Raw genomic sequence first — 17,949 nt, forward strand, 5'->3', positions numbered from 1 at the left:
CGGCCGTGGGGTGGGAGGCGGGAGGAAGTTGACCCCGGCACTGCATCCCTTCGGCGAAAAAAAGAAAACTGGCGCTTATATTCTAAGCGTATATAAGAGAGATGGGAAGGCGGGTGGGCGGCAGAGGTGGGCAGGAGGGGGATGAAGCGGCGAGCGGGAGCGGTCTGAAGGGTGATTTATGAATATTGCCTACGGAGAAAAGTGTATCGCTACTACACCGCGCTACCGCGCGTCGATTTCGCGCGCTCTTTCTTTCTTTCTCTCTCTCTCTCTCTCTCTCTCTCTCTCTCTCTCTCTCTCTCTCTCTCTCGCTCTTTCTCTCTTTCTCCCTCTTTCCCGAGAAGATTTCGAAACGGCTCCTGCGCGACGACTCCTCTCGTCGTAACGTTCGCGTTGTTTCCGGCGAGAGAATGGTCGAGCCGAGCGATCGAAAGTTTCGTCGAGGCTGTTCTCTCGTTGATTCGCGTCGAACATATAATCGGACGATGGAACTTCGTCGTTTAGTCGTTCAATTTTTCCCGTGTTTCTCATTAATCCCGATAATCCCTCCTCCAATTCTTCCGAATAGAAGAACAATATGCGTCACGCGTAATGTCGGCAGGCCTCACGGAAAATTCCCTCTTCGATGAAGAAATGCGATATTACAGAAATTCTGCTGAAACTAATAATAATGCGTATCTCGCGTTACTCCACGTATGTCTGCATCGAGATATATTCCGTGGTGGAGGTCCGCCCAGCCGCTATTTCGCGCTTTTGTCATTTCGGTTTCTCGCAGTCGGATCGATATGATACTCTCCCCCTGCGAGCTGCGTGCCACGTTCCAAGATAGATAGATAGAGAGAGAGAGAGAGAGAGAGAGAGAGGAAGCAACTCGCCCTTATCCCGTAACGAACACAATTGGCATCGTCAAGACGATCTCACGTGCGTCTTAATTATACCGTAGAGCGCGCCGGCCCCGGTCAGAAGCATCGAGTTGCAGTGAATATTTTATAGCGGCCATGCCAGAGAGAGAGAGAGAGAGAGAGAGAGAGAGAGAGAGAGAGAGAGACGCGAGGCGCCGCGCCGGTGCGATAGTCGCCACGTATAACGACGATGCGAGAGTAGGTCTGTCCTCGCCCTCGCTTGCTCTCCCCCCCTTCGTCAAATCCCCCTCCCCTCACCTCTGTCTTCCCCCAGGAAGCTTGTTAGGCGACGCCGTGCTCCACTATCTTCTAATTGGCGATATAATGATCCTGAAGGATGGAATACCGTAGTCCTGAAGGACCCGAGGAGGAGAACATCCTCTCTCACCGCGCCTCATCCCTTTGTCAGGGCTGAAATTAAAATTTGGCTCTATGCTCTCTCGCTCTCTCTTCCGTCGTTGTCGTTTCTCACTTTTCCCCCCCTTCATCCCCGCCGGACTTCGTCGCGTTTTTTTTCTTCATTTCTGTTCGGAGCTTCAATTTTCGGCGCGATCTTCGATTCTCGGGACGCGACGTCGTCGCGTGTTCATGCGCGATCTATCCGAATCTTTGCGGCAGCAGAAGGGGAGGAGAGGGAAGGAGGTAAAAACAGATAATTAAAAGTATTCGCACTCGTATCGTAATTCGGGGTGTCGAGAAATCGCTCGACGTTCCTGTCTACGCCAGTTTAAGGGACAGTCGCCGACTAGTAATTAATCGACCATTAGCTACAGTAGTTTGAAACGCGCAGCGCGGAACAAGTACTCGTTCTAATTACGCGCGGCGCCCTCATTAACTATAGTAATATAGTAAATTTACAACTTGTAATTATCTCTCATCCCCGACGACGACGACGACGACGTAGTCCGTGCGCCGCGACGCAGTTTCCCGTGTGCCCAATCAGCGAAGGCGGTATATATCCGTATCGTTATCGCTGCTCGTCCATTCAGAATTTACGAACGGGCCCTTGTAGCGGTGTTGATAGTTACGAGGCCGGTCTCAATTAGTGGAACTTACGTCGCTAGGGTCCAATTAGACGTAGGCCAGCGCAGCTACACCCTGTTTGCCCAAGTTTGCCGTGCACCGTCCTCGCTGTCGTCGTCTTCGTTGGCGTCGTCGTCGGCGGCGACGGCGGCAGCTGATGGGGTTGCCCGCCGTCCCACAGCTGCAACGCCGGTTGAAGGTGTCTTTTTCCTACGCTAATGACTAATTAGCAGTCTCTCCACTTCGTAGTATAATGACACGAGATCCAGCTCGGAGCCGTCGGGCTGGGATCATTATTAAGCCCCGAAATTGCAGTCGCGCTGGCTACCCTCTTTCTCTCTCACTTTCTCTTCTGGCCTCACAGTAGCGGATTTTGCAATCCTATAGTATTAATAAACGGATTTCTCTTCATCTGTCTATTCGCGCCACGACGAGGTGCCATATTTTATCGAGCGTCTTTGATACGAGTGTGCCGGGTTCGCGGGAGGAATGCTTTCGATTGAATCGTCGGGACGACCAATGCAGTCGCTCGCAGTTTGGGTCAGCTGGGTGCGTCTCGCTGACCTCTAACCGTAATATTATATCGAATCTCCCGCCCCTCCTTCTCCTCTTCCTCCTGCTCCGCGAGACGACTTCACTCCCGTCACCACCCCCTTCTTCCGCTCGTCTATCCGTCCACGTATTTGTCCATCCCGCTCTCTCTCTCTCTCTCTCTCTCTCTCGGTGTCCTTCCTCTCCTCCACCGGACTTTCTTTTACATTTATTTATTTCCTAAACGTCCGTCCCCACCGGCTACTTTATATTTGACATTTTTATTAAACCACCTAGCGACTCCCCTGTCCGTTCCAACGGGATCGCCGGGATACGAAGGGAGACGCGTGGGAGACACGCGCGCGAGCAGCGGGGCCGCGGGGGGGTGGGTCTCTTCCATATTGCTGTTAGGGCAATTTCGTAATCTCGGAAGGGTGCTCCTTATATTGACCGAATAAAAAGTCGTGTCCGTTGCTGATTCGACGATCGAATATCGTCATTTCTCTCCGGGGCTCGACGGTATTCGGAGGCTGACCGTTCGTCGCGTTAAGCCGCGCCGCTCCCGGTAAAGCCGTAACGCTCGGAATCAGTTTGCCATTTTACGATTATGTTATCTCGTAGACGAGAACTGTCGCGCACCGCTCGCGAGAGTGATTTTATCAGCGGAAGATCGAATTTTCTCAAGGCTCCTGCGCCGGGAAATGAAACGCTGCCCACTAATTCCGAGCATCGGTATTCGACGGACGCGACGAAGTTAAATATCGATAATACTCCGCCGCGACGGTGTGCAATATTTTGAAGATCTTTATCAGTGTCTTATATCGCGAACGGCGCATGTAGTGTCTTTTTCTTCGGCATGATGTAAGTTTACGTTGAGAAAATCACTCCTCGTGCGTCTAGACCTCCGAAAATTCTCGAGAAGATACGGAGAGATATCGTCGCAGTAAAGAGTCTAATTTCCATAAGCCGGTCAGTAGCAGTAAAAGACGTCGTAAATCGCGACAGAGCGGAATTCGCCCTTTGCAATTTTGTTTTATAAGCGATCGAAGTATCGATGTTGTCCGCGCTGACGACATCAGCCGAGCCATGAGATAATACAATATTCGTAGTGTCCTTGTGCAGAGCGACCGATCACTCGAAGTGACAAACAAGTCGCAATATCCCGACAGGATTTAACATTCGCGGGAAAAATTTAGTCGCTTTTCTTCGTACTTTCCCCTCTCTCTCTCTCTCTCTCCCTCTCTCTTTTCCGAGACCTTCGCATAAACTGTTACATTTCACTTCGTGGTGATTCCGATCTGAGGAATTTTCTCGGCTGCTTTATTTGACATCACCTTCGCAACAAGCTCTCGCGAGAATGAAGAGAAAAAAGTGTTTTCTTTTTTTCCCCCGGACCTCTTTTGTACATTTTACGTAGTATCGCGCGCGCGCTATTGTCCGCTCCCAAGCGAGGAAGATAAACTTACGATCGCTTTGGGCAAGTAATTTCAATCGGTACAGTATGTGCGAATTTTCACAGCAGCTAGATTTTTGCACGTTCGAAATTTTTCACTGGCGCCGAGTGATTAATTTCCCCCGAATTTTTTATTTGATATTTGGATACCTGTACATTGAACTTTTAATTTGCTCGCGAGCGCCGGCAATTTTGATATTCACTATTTGCCAATGAAACGGACAAAGTAACATCCAATTTTTTTTCCACCGTATCTCTGCAACCATCGCGATCAAACATGATACATATGCGCAACTATACTGTTGCGGAACGCAATGTAAAACGGAGAATGATCACGAGCTACCCCCCCCCCCCCCCNCCCCCCCCCTCTCTCTCTCTCTCGTTCGCTTTCTCTACGCGCTGGCTGCGAGTTCATCCACGACGAACTCGTTTATCGGGTCGGGTTCATTCCGGACGATCGAACAGTTATTGATCGCACAATTAGCATTACCGGGCTTTTCCACGGGTCGGGAAAAGAGCTTAAAAACCGTCATCGTTAGCCGCGTCTTTCCACGGTGTATGGCACGGTGCGCGCTTTTATTATTTCTCCTCTCTTTTTTTTTTTTTCGTTCCACCGCGATATCAATCGGACCAAGAGAGAATCATTAAAAAAAACTAGATCCAGGGTAAAACGGAGCGTACGGATCGTTTGACGAATCACGAGGCGGCTCTTGGATATATGTGAACGTGGGCGGCAGACGCGCGCCGCGGGGCGGGAGGGTGGCACGAGAAAGGGCCGGGGGAATGATGTTTTTTTCCTCGGCGGCGCCTCTTTAATTTGCCCTCCAATTAACGGACGGGGTCCTATTTGAAAAATACCTGCCACGAGGGCTGGCAATTATACTTCCTCCTTTTTTTTGCGTCACGAGCGCGTTATTAGCGCTATCCGTCCAACCCCGCTTCTACCCCCGTCTCCCTCGCGCCCCTTTTTCTCTTTCTCTCCTGCCTCGCGCCTTCGTCTCTCGTTTGCTCTTTCCTACCATCCGCCACCTCCCGCACCACCACCACTGCCATCACCACTATCACCAACACCACTACCACCACTACCTCGCTCACCCATCTCTCTCTCTCTCTCTCTCTCTCTCTCTCTCTCTCTCTCTCTCTCTCTCTCTCTCTCTCNTCTCTCTCTCTCTCTCTCTCTCTCTCTTTCTCACCCTTTCATCCATTTTGTCTTAGTGTGCATGTGCGCTAGTGCGCGAGGGTGGTTTGCGTGGGCGAGCGTATCCGCGCGATTGTATGCGTTTCACGTGTATTACGAAGCACGCGGGTGAAGTGATGCGGCGGTCGGTGGGAAAGAGGAAGAGGGCGAAGAGCGGGGAGGAAAGGTAGGAGGGAAAGGTTCGAGCGAGATACCTAGATAGAGAGATAGAGAAAGAGAGGTGAGACAGAGAGAAAAGGGGTAGGTAGCGGGTGGTAGCGAGAGAGAAAATTGGAACCGGGAGTGCAAGGGGCGACGAGAGGGGGGGGGGAGGGTAACGGTGGCTGCAGGCCGGGCCAGGGAGGGAGGGAAGGAGTAGCGTTTATAACTCGTGCCCGGGTCTCTCCCGGCTTTGAGAAGGCCAATTAGCAGCATAAAGCTGCAGCTCGGCCCCGAGGCCGAGGATGTTTGTATGTAATAATGGATTGTTACTCAAAGTATCCGGCTAATTAATTAAGCCCCCGCCGCACGTCCGCCCGCTCGTCGTCGTCGTTTCGAACGGTGCGGCGACGGCCCACTTCGCTCTCACCCCTTCTGCTATCGTTGCCACCACCTTCACCACCACCCCGACGCCACTTTAACCCGCGAAGTATTACGCGGGGTGGCATCGGAGGAACGTAACCGCGTTCTCGCGATCGCGAACATCGTTTTCACCCGTGACCCTCGCACCAGCTCGACGACGGCTTCGGTCGGACGGGATTGCACTTTTCGCTCGTTCCTCCGATCAATCACGCAATAGCGGCACGCTTGGCGAAATTCCGTGATTCTTACGGCTGAAAAGTGATGAACTCGAAATAATCCGGGTCCGTGATCTCCGAGAGGCCCGAGAATCGCTCGTCGTTCGTTCGTTACGCCCGACGGATGCGCCTGTCGCATCGCGGTTAAAAGACCCCGTTTCGGATGTCGGTAGGTAGGAAAAAAAGGAAAAGAGAAAGAAACGTTACGCAGGCACTCGGGAAAGATCTCAACGGCACCCGTGGCGCAGTGCGTCGGGAGCGATGCTTATTGGAGTCTGGGCGCACGAAGATGCGCCCAGGAACGGTTCCAATTAGCCGCGCTAATTATTGCGTGCTGTCAGCCACTTACGACGCCGGAGACGCTTATAACTGCGGGATACGCGTGCATGGCACGCTAGCCGTCCGCGAAGTTGCCCCCTTATGTATAAACAGCGGTGCGGATATGTGTGCCGGATCCCCGACCGAGTACGATAAAGTTCTCATTAATTCGGGAAATCAAATTTCGGCCGCCGAAATGACCCGGGCTCGTATAATTCTCCCATCGCTCGCGCGTACAACCGGAACTATCGACTCGGGCCGGAAAATTTTATATCGCCCCGTAGCCGACGGATTATTGCGCCGTACCGAGCGGCGAAAAACGTTGGCGCGTTTATTTTAGATCGCGCGCGCGTTTCAGCGGAATCGCGCAAAGAGAAGAAATTATGAAATAATCTCGCGCTCGTTGTTTCGAAGTATTTCCCTAAACGCCGACACCGCACGGGAACACCGTTGTGACTGTTCGACTTGTCCTTTAATGTTCCAGACGGCGCCGTAGCCAAGATCACGATGACTATGGACGTGAGCAAATCCGAGACGAATAAAAATGGCTCGACGCAGCAGGAGTGCGCCGGCTGCGGCAAGACAATTACAGAGAGGTAAGCGCGTCGGCGTTTTCTCTACGGTTTGCGTCTCCTTAAAAAGAGGGGGGAGGGAGGGAGGAAGAAAAAGAAAAGGAAATTATCCCTGTCGTTTATCTCGTCGTACTTCATACCCCGCTAATAACTCTCTCGCGATGTTCGATGCTTCGTTAGAATTTCGAAAGAGCCGGCTCGCGACGCGAACGTCGATCTTTGATCTTTGCTTCCGCTGTAGTTTTCATCCCTTCTCCCCCCCCCCCTTAAGTCGAAGAATCAGGGGCGAATCGTTTTATCGAGAAATATATATATTAGATATCGAGATAAAAGAGAAACTTATATATTAAATATCGAGATAAAAGAGAAACTTCCGAGGTTTAACGGCCGGTAAGAAGGAAAACTGCGGTCGGTTCTTCAGGTACCTCCTCAAGGCCTTGGACCTCTACTGGCACGAGGACTGCCTCAAGTGCGGATGCTGCGACTGTAGGTTAGGAGAGGTCGGCTCTACCCTCTACACCAAAGCTAACCTTATCCTCTGTAAGAGGGACTACCTCAGGCTCTTCGGCAACACGGGATGCTGCGCGGCATGTAACAAACAAATACCGGCGTTCGAGATGGTCATGAGGGCCAGGACGAATGTCTATCATCTCGACTGCTTCGCCTGTCAACAGTGCACTCATCGGTGAGTACGATGAAACGACGGAATTGCTTTCATTATTGGACTCGTTTTTTTCTTTCCTTTCAAGTGAACTTCTCACTAATTTCCTCCTAGCGTGAGACACGTCACTCTTATTGCAAATACAAAAACTTACAAGGCGCATTTGAAGAAAGAACAGGTCTCTCATTTTAAGATCATGCGAAATGCAATACGGATTTCTCAGAAATTCGCGATTTTTGCCAAATTGAACGATAGGACACGATTTAAAAATAAATCATTATTTGTTCGGGGGTGGCCAATTATCAAACCGTGCGACGTAATAACGCAAAGATAGCGATCATGCAAAATTCAAATCGGTAAATTTATGTTGTTCGCTTTCCTTTTTTTCTTTATTTCTTTCTTTCTCTCTTCCTCTTTCTCTCTCTCTCTCTCTCTCTCTCTCTTCTTCTCTCTCTTTCTTCTTGCTTCTTCCCCGTGCTGCTCACGGTTTTCGCGAACGATGCATCTTCCCCGTGTGGACACAAGGAGAGAGCGAGGCAACGGGAAAGCGACTACTGGTGCCGTGAGGCAGAGCCCACTAGGGGGGGAGGTTGCTTTACAGGTCAGCTGGGAAATCACCCTGCACTTTCCTCGCCGTGACCTCTTCTTTCGCTCTCGCGCTGCCATTCTCGGAGTCGGCAGCGCGGTCGGATCAACTTCTTCATCGTGAAACCCCGCGGCACGTCCTCGCGTACATTCACGGCTTCGGTTCTCCATCCGACCGAATGCGCGATGCCTCCTCATCGATTTATCCTCCGTCTATCTTTCTCTCTTTCTCTCTCTCTCTCTCTCTCTCTCTCTTTCTCCTTACCCCTATTATCGTATATTCTTCTCGGCTTCTAAAAGTCAGATTTGAGAACTGTAATCTTGACTGTCGCGGTCAACGAGTTACGTACCGAAGAGAGTTACGTACTCTGGAATGACCGGGCGAAGAATTCCAATTTCAAAGTAGTCTTCGGATTTCATCTTATCTATTTTTTTTATATATAAGTTACTCTTATATATGTGTGTGTATCGCAATATAAGTTTATAAGTTTCCTAAGTTTCTCAAGACGATGTCCTTAGAGGACTTGCCACAGACTGAGGATGAACGCCTTTCTCTCTTTCTCTCTCTCTCTCTTATCCTGTATCTCATCTTCGTTCGATCCATGCCGTCTTTCAGGACCAGTTACGTAATATCCGAGTATCGCTGACATTTTCGCGCTCGATCGAGATTATCGCGGCCGGAACACCGCTGATATTCCTCTCTCTCTCTCTCTCTCTCTCGACTTTCAATATATCATGGGTTTTATACTTCGCGCGGTCCGCGCTGCATCGCACTTCACGGGGCTGCTATCGACGCGGGATCAACCTTCGCGGCGGTCTCGACATCGATCGTAGTGGCGCGTTATCATCCGTTATTCTTTTCTTCGGTCGTTTTAATTATCCTACGGGCCGCGGTATACGGTATACGTGTAAACAATATGTGGTAACGACGCGGCACAGGCTCCTGTCGCGATTCAATGGCGGAAAACCGTACAAACGAGAGCACAAAGCCAGCGAAGCGGTACAATGCTGGCTTACGGACGAAGTGACTCGTTTTTTCGGAGGGGGGAGGGAGAGAGGGAGTAACAACGTCCAGGAGAGAGAGCAGATAGCAGAGAGAGGGATTCGGTTGCTCTATCGACGGAGAATGGTGGGCGGGCGCGGGGAGAGAGGGTGGTATAATGGCGGCCGCGAGGGGTTATGATAGAGGAGCCCGGAGGTGGAGGATGTAGTTCCAAGCCAATAGCAATGGCTCGTCCAGGCGTGCGGCAAACGTTGCACAGCGTCTCAAACAATGTGAACAAAAGAGCATCAATTTTACGTTTTTATCGTCCGGCATTGTCTATCTTCGACAATGCCTCTGCCCGTTCGCTCGCTCGCGCCACTCGTGTAGCGAGAGCATCCCGCGAGGGGTGCGCGGACGGTTAGCTACGGTCGCGTCGCGCGCGTCAGCATCAAAACCGAAGCTGCTGGGCAGAGAGGAACGAGTCGCGGAAAGGGATTCGCGAAGACACGCGCGAAGGGCTTTGTCGAGGGCCCAACCAAGCGCGCACGGCTCGAGGTCTGCGAGCGAATCGAGAATGAGTAAATTGGGACAGCTGCATTATTCAGCCGTTATATTTGTTGTAACAATCGCGTTGCGTGTCAGGGACGATATACGGGCGCAATTAAAGCTCGCGAGCGTGAGCGCGATGAAATATGCCTGATGCGGAATATATTCGGTACGACCCCTCGCGCGCGATCGCGCGCTAAAAAGCAGGTAGGTAAATTTGAAGAGGCCAATTACTCGCAGCGCGCTGCGCGCGTCCTGTAACGAGACGACTTAGAGTTTGCAATTAAACAGCAACAATTACACGGGGTAACTTTAGACTGTAATAACACAGAATAAAGGGTTGCCAGTGGCGGCGACTAGGCTCCCACCCTCCTGGTTAGAGGATGATTTACCGATGCAATTAGCTCTCTCTCTCTCTCTCTCCCTCCCTCTCGCTCGTGTTCTCTCTTTTGCTCGTCTCCCCTCCTCTTTCTCTCTTTCTCTCGCACCCCCGATGTACATGAACACACACGTTGCAGTGTGCGCGCAAGCGCCGCAGCGCGTATCTGCTTCTCCCCTCCGATTTCTTTGCTTCCGTCGAATCCGGTCAAACATAATGACTACTCGATTAAACTTTCGCCCCTGCGACTTGGATTCGATATCCCGTCGGAGCGGAGGCTCTCTCCCGGCGAAATTGCGAGCGACGTGAAATTTCTCATTCGCGGGCGATCGCCGGACGCGAGATCGTATTACGAAAACGTGATTTTCATCGTATTACGCGATATTACGCGTTGCGTACGCCCCGCCTTTTTCTTCCCTTTCTCTCTTTCCTCTTATTACCTCGCTAGGAATACATCGTGTTCATTCGCGTGTGCGTCCGCTCTCGAACGTGTGTGCCGACGTATCACTCGGCAATTCCGCAATTTCCGCGATTCACACACCGCGGTGCGTCGCGAATAAAGATTTTATCCGAGAAAACTGGCGTATACAAATACACGTACACACGGGACAGATGCCACGCATACACACAGCGTCCGTGTTTCGGGTCCGAGACGCGCGCACGAGAAGATCGCTGAAACTTTGATGCGCCGAAGCTCGCGCAGAGACGGTATTACTCTTTGAGGACTATGGCCACGTCGACGTAGCGGCCCGTAAAGTGCCTCTAACGGGGTCACGCATTGCCACCGGTGGTATCATTTATTGAATCGCAGCGGCTACTTTCCGCCTTTGCACCTCGTCGTCGTCGTCGTGCCGATCGAACGTCGTCGTCGTTTACGCTCGCCATCCGCTTCTCCTCGCGTGTCCGTCCTCTTCCCGTCTCTCCCCCTCGCTGCCCCCATTGTCCTGCGGCTCTCCTCCGGCTGCTAGCGAGAAGCCAGGGCTACCCTCGTTAAAGATTCAACCGAGTTATCTGAGCGCCACCCAGATTGAAATTTTCCATGCAGACCGTAGTAGAGTCGTTCTCTCGAGCGACTTCATCCAGCCTCCCGCTTCCCTCGCCAGCACCAGCCATCTTCCGCGTCGATGGTTCACTAACCCCGGTCAGTCGATGTTTCTCAGCCGTCCCCGGCGCCTCCACCGCGAGGGGGGACGGTGATCGATTTAAGGTCACCGCAATCGAAGCGACCGTGACGCGCGAGTCCCTCTCCCGGCGGTATCTCGCGTCCGAATAATTCCCATCGGAAATCTTATCACGCCGAAATTTCAGCGGCAGAGCAGTCTCTAATGAACGAGGTGGATGAACTTGCGGTCAGACGCGGGTTTCATCTCAGCGGAGAGGGGCACGCGGCTACGACGGGGGGCAGCTCCCGCTCGCGGTCTCACCCTCGCGTTCGAGCGGAGCGAAGAAATTGCAACGCGTCGCGGGCTCCCGGGTGCCGTGAAACGTGTCAAAACGGCCGTAAACAACGTGATGTATCCCGCGCGATGTCGGGAGTGTGCGTGCGCGTACGGGCGGGCGAGCGGGGTGGCTCTCTCTGGCAGGCACGTAATAAAAAGAAAATTGAATGGAAACACTTACGGAATTGCGCCAATTACGTAGAGGTGGGCGTGCTAGGTGCGCTCGCGCTGTAATAAAGCGTTCGCACGGCAGCGGCGGCGGCGAATTTGCTCTCATTGCGATGAACGCAGAACGAGAGATAAATCAAATTTTAAACGTTTATGACTCCGTGCGCGCGTTCGCGAGGGGGCGGGTGTTACGCGACGGGCTGCGTAACGGTGAAAATTAATACTTGGGTGGGAAGGACTTCCGACCGACGTGATCTTAATATTTCGCTCGTGACGGTGGATAAAGTACGTCATCGCGTGATTCTCAAAACTCGCTGTTTTAACATAATTTCTCGTTTGCTTCCTCTTTCTCCCTCTCCTTCTCTCTCTATATACGTATGTATATACTAAAAATTATTAATATGTCCTAAAACCAACGTAGCTTTAGTCTTGGTCCGCGCACACAATCACCGACGTTCATTGGAAGAACAATCGATCATGATTGGTCAGTTTGTTTACTGTTTACGTCTTAAGGCAAGGCTGTGGACGAAGGTTTGAACATGACATGTTCCTCGGGACATTCCAAGACGAGAGTTCAAGCGCGAAAATGTCGAGGCGTCAACAGTTTCTGAGGTACAAGCGCGATCGAAAAAGCGAGGCTTTTCGCAAGCTAAACTTCGAACGATCGAATGGGTAACAAAATTATTTTCTTCCACCGAGTTCAAGTGGACTTGATTTTTACAAAAGTTTACTACAGACCTGAATTACTAAAATGTTTACATATATTGAAAAGTAAGCGTCGCCATGAATAAGGACCTCCCTCGGCATTTTCCCACTTGAACTTCCGCCTCAGGATCCGTCCCAGAATCTGTCATGTCGAGGGCATACGTTGATTCCGGGGCAGTTTGTATAAATGAATCATCGCAACGAGATGTATGCGATGGCCGGTCGCAGTCGGTGCCCACCCCCCGGCGTCACGTGGATTCAGTTTCAATACTTGACCAAGGCTATCCGTCCGGCTAACCGCGGTTCGATCAACCCGGATAGAATATTCGTGCGTCCGACGTTCCTTGGACGGCGATTTTGAGAGGCGGGCCGCGCGCGACGACGTATCGCTCGGCCGTGTAAAAAAATGCCGGCTCCAGGTGGAAAATTATGGGGTAACGCTCGGTCTCGCGCGCGCGCGCACCTCGATATCGTTCCATGGCAGACCGTATTTGCGCCGTTTTCGCGAGAAAGGATCGGGCTTTGCGCGGCATTATTCGCGCGCGCATAATGGAAAGTCCGGAATGACTGCGCTCGTGCAACGCGATAATTCTATTGCCCGCGCAATTACGACAGTATCTGCCTCTAGCCAGACGGCCGAAAAAGGTATCCAAAGCGTTACAAGGATTATTTTCGTTTAAGCCGTCCACCACTGCCGTCCGCGAGCCCCCGCCGGATATTAATTTTTTTTCACGCCTGCCCCCACCCCCCGGCCCCCCGCTCGAGCCGCCCCGAGGATTAATGGGAAATGACTAATGGCGAAATACAAATACACCTCCGTCGATTGTATCGCCCGCTCGCATACGCTCGCGGGCACGGCAAAAAGGCCTGTAAAAGTATCAATTATACGCTAACGACGGTCATTATATTTTAATTAATGCGTTCGATTTGCGCGCGCGTTGCACAATTTCTTCCCTTCACTGTGCGCGCGCACTTTGCTGCTTATTATTACAACCGTATTTGCTCGCTGAAATCACGAAGAACACCAGGCGGATGGATGCTGATCCACGACGGTGCATCGGGTGAATTTGAGGGAAACCCCCTCCCCCCCAAAAAATACAACCGTATCTTACTCGCACGTATCGATCACGGCGCTAATTTGCGCGAGGCAATTAACATTGTGCGCGTGCGAATGAAAAATCTAGCGGAACAATTGTCGGGCACATCGAGCGGCAAGGCCGCCGCCGCCGAGGTCGTGGGTGCTGGAGGGAAGGCCGAACGGTGAGGAGGTGGAGCAGGGGAGGAGGGGGATAGGTATCCGATTGGAGTGTGGCGTCATTTAGCAGACGACGCGTATAATAGGGGAAACGAGCGAAACCCGGTATAAGCCGCGCGCTTGCTGCCAGCACGGCCACGCGCGCAGCAACGCGATAATTCTATTTGCCGTGCGATTATGAGAGTATCTACCCCGAGCCAGACCCGACCCGGCGCGCCGCGCCGCGCTCTCGTATTTCGCTCTCGTATTTCCTAGTCCGGGATCAAAGCGGATATGAGAGGCCGCATGCGGACAGAGGACCCCGATAATAATTATTTGTTCGATGCGTTACGATATGCTCGTTATCCAGCGGAACTCCTTTTTCGAACTCTCTCCTACCGCCGAATCCCTCCGCTTTCTTTTCCGCCCTCGGCGTTCGATCGAATTTTTCGGGGGCGGCCGAGTGGCCCTCGACGAGGCGGGGTGAACCTTATCCGCTAATCGTGTTTTCTTTGAATCTTCCCGAGTCTCTTTCACGTGCGACGAGCCAAATAAATTTTATTGTAGGAGAACCGCCGACAAACGTCCCCGGGAATCGCGACGAATGAAATTTCTTTATTAACGCTGGAACTTCCGAAACAGTCGGAATGACCAATTTCTTATTTTTTCTTATAAAAATTACTTCAATTCCCAATGGTGCATTCTCTCTGAGATTTCCCGTGATTTTTACGTCGCAATACGTGAACGAATAAATACTTCTTTTCCTTTGCATTACGTATTTTTTAAGAAATCTTATTTAAACTGTTTCGGAAGAAAGGTGCGCGTTAATTGTTGGTAGTTTTAGTATTAATTATTGCAACGTCGAGAGGAATGGCCCCCCCTCCCCTGATTTTCTTTCGAGGAACCTTTTCAATTAGTGTGTCGAAATGATCGGTCACAGAGATTTATCAATAAGCGTCAGGGAAGGAGAGGGAATAACTTGTCGAATTCGGATTGTCGCATATTCAATGCACTCTCGATGTCCGACACACAGGGTACTCTTTCTGCTTGCAGGTTTTGCGTGGGCGATCGGTTTTACTTGTGCGAGAATAAGATTCTCTGCGAGTACGACTACGAGGAGAGGCTAGCCTTCGCTAATATGGCGTTACAGACGCCCGCCTCATTAGCATACATTAAAAGGCAACTTCCTCCTACACCGACGCCTCCGGGCCAGAACATGCACCCGGGACACAATCCGCTGCAGGCTCATCAAGGTCTGGGGCAGTCGGTGGCTCAACACAATCACGTGCCCAACGTAAGTGCTAACGAATCACGATCCGCGGATCTGCTTGACAAAGCGAACACGGAAACAAACCTGCAGAGTGTTTAGAATTTTTTTGAAAAGTTATATCTGAATATGCGTCCAAAATTAAATTTAAAGGTTTTATGTGTCTTGTGATTTTTTTGTTCTCCAAAATTAAAACTTTTCTCTTCGTTGATTTTCATTATAAGGTCAATATTTTTAAAAGTCCTCTTAGGGAATAATTAGATAAACAATTTTTTACATATAAATTATTTGAAAAATATTAACTTTTTACTCGCTTCATTTAAAGCTGACACTATCACCTTACTTTTTCAAGAATGGAGCTCACTTTTTTCATTATTTTCGATAATCGCGTGTAACGTCTGATTTTGTCAGGTTTCTTCGTTACGTAATTCACAGTTCGCGAGGAAAAAGATTCGCGAGTTCTCGTCGTGTGCGACGTGGGGTGCGTCGTCTCACGTCTTGCGAATCTTTTATGACTTCAGGGTCAAATGTCGGGCGGCGCGCCGACGGTGAACGGGACGGCTATAGGGGTCGGCGGGCCGAGAGCGCCGGGTGACATGAACAACAACGGTCTGTCTGGGCCCGCTCTCGGGCCCGTAAAGCCGCCCCCGATGTCGATGCAGGCGCCGACCAGCTGAAACGAGGCTTCGCCGCCTCTGAAGAAGCTCAGGTGTCTCAGCGGTTACTAAGACCGACGGGGAGTTCTCCTCGCTCTCTGTGGAGATAATTGAATATTTCAAGCAGCGGGGAGGAGGGAAGGACGAAGGAGCGGGACGAGAGAAGTATACGTTGCACCGCTGAGAACGCCGAAATGGACAGAAGGGGTCGTTGAGGGGTCAAATAGTGACGGACCGGGGGTGGGAGGCGGGAGGATGGGGCGCGGAATGCGCGCGTGAAGGATCAGACGCGAAACGGAGTCCGAATTCGGGTGCTTCGGTGGACGAAGTGACGTTCGAAAGTCGGAGATTGGAATCACTGTGATCGTGGAAAATGAACAAATTTCATGGCGGATATGTTAATACAGTAGGACACGCGCGAGGTGCAGGCTAGAGATCGCTCGGTACACCGTATTTACGAACAGACACCCACGCACACATATACACGCGTACACCGCACACATCGCACCCGGACACGCAGACGTCCAAGCGACGTCGTGAGATTCCCCTCAAACATCGTTTGGCCGTTTGCGTATACCGTTCGGGGGCTGATGCACACATCTGCATCTTGTAAGATACGACGACACGAGACACACACACACACACACACGTAAGGATAAATTAGATGATTTATGTAAGATATATTTCTAGCGAGGGAGAGACACACGAAACACGGGAATGAATGTGGCTCTCAGCGAGTGCGTGCGTGCATGTGTGAGTGGCGGAGTCACCTGTAAATAAATCTATGTCGTATTCGACTCCGCGCGTGTGAGAAAGAGAGAGAGAGAGAGAGAAAGAGGACAAGAGGAAAAGGGAAGACGAAACAATTACCAGTATACGCAGGCCCACCAAAATGACTCTTTTATCCCGCTCGTGATACCGCCGTCGTCCATCCGTAAGGATGTGGAGCGCCAATTCGGAGAAGAAAAACTGTGAGAGAAAGAAAGAAAGGAAAGGAGAGAGGGAAAAAGGAAGACGAACTTTCGGCGAGAGCGAAGAGGACACGAGGGGTTCTGTAACACGTGCCATAATCCTGCGATCTCTCGTTGCTCAGCCGGCCGAAGGAACGCTGCTAGGAAGAGGGAAAGGGAAAAGTAAGACGATAATTATTTTGTATTTCGCGCGATCGCTGGGCGAATCGGTCAGCGCGGGTCTTCGATTATCTTCCAGTGCTCTCGCGCGCGCGTCTCTCTCAAATTCATACGCCGCTAAAGTAATTTTTCCCTCATCGCGCGTAGCATTTGGAAACGGACTTGTGGCGACTTCGGTCGACATTAATTTTCGTGTCCCTCTAGTCTCGTGAAATTTTTCCGTTATGTCGCGCGGTCGTTGGTTCTCGCGTCGGCGTGCTCGGACATGCCGTCGCGAGACAGTCGATACCAAAGAGATAATTAAAGACATTAGGTTAAGAACCCCTCGGAGCGAGCGCCGCAGAGAGAGAGAGAGAGAGAGAGAGAGAATTTTGGACAGCCCGACGCGCGTCACGGCAAATTATTTTTCACAGGCATCCACTCCGGCGAGTGCTCGCGAGGAGCAACGGCGGATTATCGTATGGGTCCCTCTCCCCCCAATCGGCCCGGAATCGCTCTCGTTGGACAAGCGCGAATCGGAAGAGCAGATTTCATCTTTCAACGTTCTACCGAATCCGCCGAGAAACTGGCGATAATTCTCGCGAGTTTCTCGCGAGTTCGAGATGCGTTCGAGATGCAGTCGTGGACGGTCCCGCGGGTCTCGAAATAACTCTCGATCGAACTGGGAATCCTCGAGTACGTTAATCCGCCGGCGATGATGAAGTCGCGAGCCGGGATGGCCGTCGGAGCGACGAAGGGGCTTAGTCACTTAGCTTTAACGCTTCAATGCCAAAAATACGGGCGGCGCTTATCTATACCAAACGCCAAACGGCACACACACACACACACACACACACACACACACACACACACACACANCACACACACACACACACACACACACACACACACACACACACACACACACACACACACACACACACACACACACACACACACACACACACACACACACACACACACACACACACACACACACACACACACACACACACACACACACACACACACACACACACACACACACACACACACACACACACACACACCTTTCATAACGAACCTTCGTGCGAAGCAGGAGGGAAGGGAACCAACGAGAACGCTCTTGCGCGCCGTTCGCGTTCGTCACCGCGCGCAAACACTATTAACCGCGAGCTCTCGCGAGTTAACGCTACTTACCGTGAGTAATTTCCCGCGACGCCGGAAGGTACCGGTCTCTATTTCATTCTCGCCCCCCTCCCCCCCCCATGTATCCGGGTTTTCTCTCGTTCGCGACCGACGGTTCCCGTCGGTTGCACCGACGACGACGTCGTCGTCGCTTCGTGTACAATGCACCGTTGTTTAAGCAGCCGCGTAGAATCTCTCTGACGCCGAAAGGTGGACACAATTTCTTATTATCCCCAGCAGATACGATAGTGCCA

At 51.5% G+C, this 17,949-nt stretch overlaps 1 protein-coding gene across 2 annotated transcripts in view; it reads left to right on the plus strand.

Moving 5' to 3' along the window:
• LOC106744597 (LIM domain only protein 3-like) overlaps positions 1-17,407 on the plus strand; it is a 54,157-nt gene extending 36,750 nt beyond the window's left edge. For both annotated transcript variants that reach the window (XM_014619515.1, XM_014619516.1), the window contains exons 2-5: positions 6,686-6,797; positions 7,195-7,458; positions 14,529-14,769; positions 15,264-17,407. In XM_014619515.1, coding sequence (XP_014475001.1) covers positions 6,709-6,797; positions 7,195-7,458; positions 14,529-14,769; positions 15,264-15,419 — 750 coding nt within the window. In that variant the 5' untranslated portion in view covers positions 6,686-6,708 and the 3' untranslated portion in view covers positions 15,420-17,407. The remainder of the gene's footprint in view (positions 1-6,685; positions 6,798-7,194; positions 7,459-14,528; positions 14,770-15,263) is intronic.
• The last annotated feature ends 542 nt before the right edge of the window (positions 17,408-17,949 follow it).

The sequence above is a fragment of the Dinoponera quadriceps genome, unplaced genomic scaffold (genome assembly GCF_001313825.1).
Source record: "Dinoponera quadriceps isolate SergipeBrazil2010 unplaced genomic scaffold, ASM131382v1 scaffold1169, whole genome shotgun sequence".
Classification (NCBI taxonomy): Eukaryota; Metazoa; Arthropoda; class Insecta; order Hymenoptera; family Formicidae; genus Dinoponera; species Dinoponera quadriceps.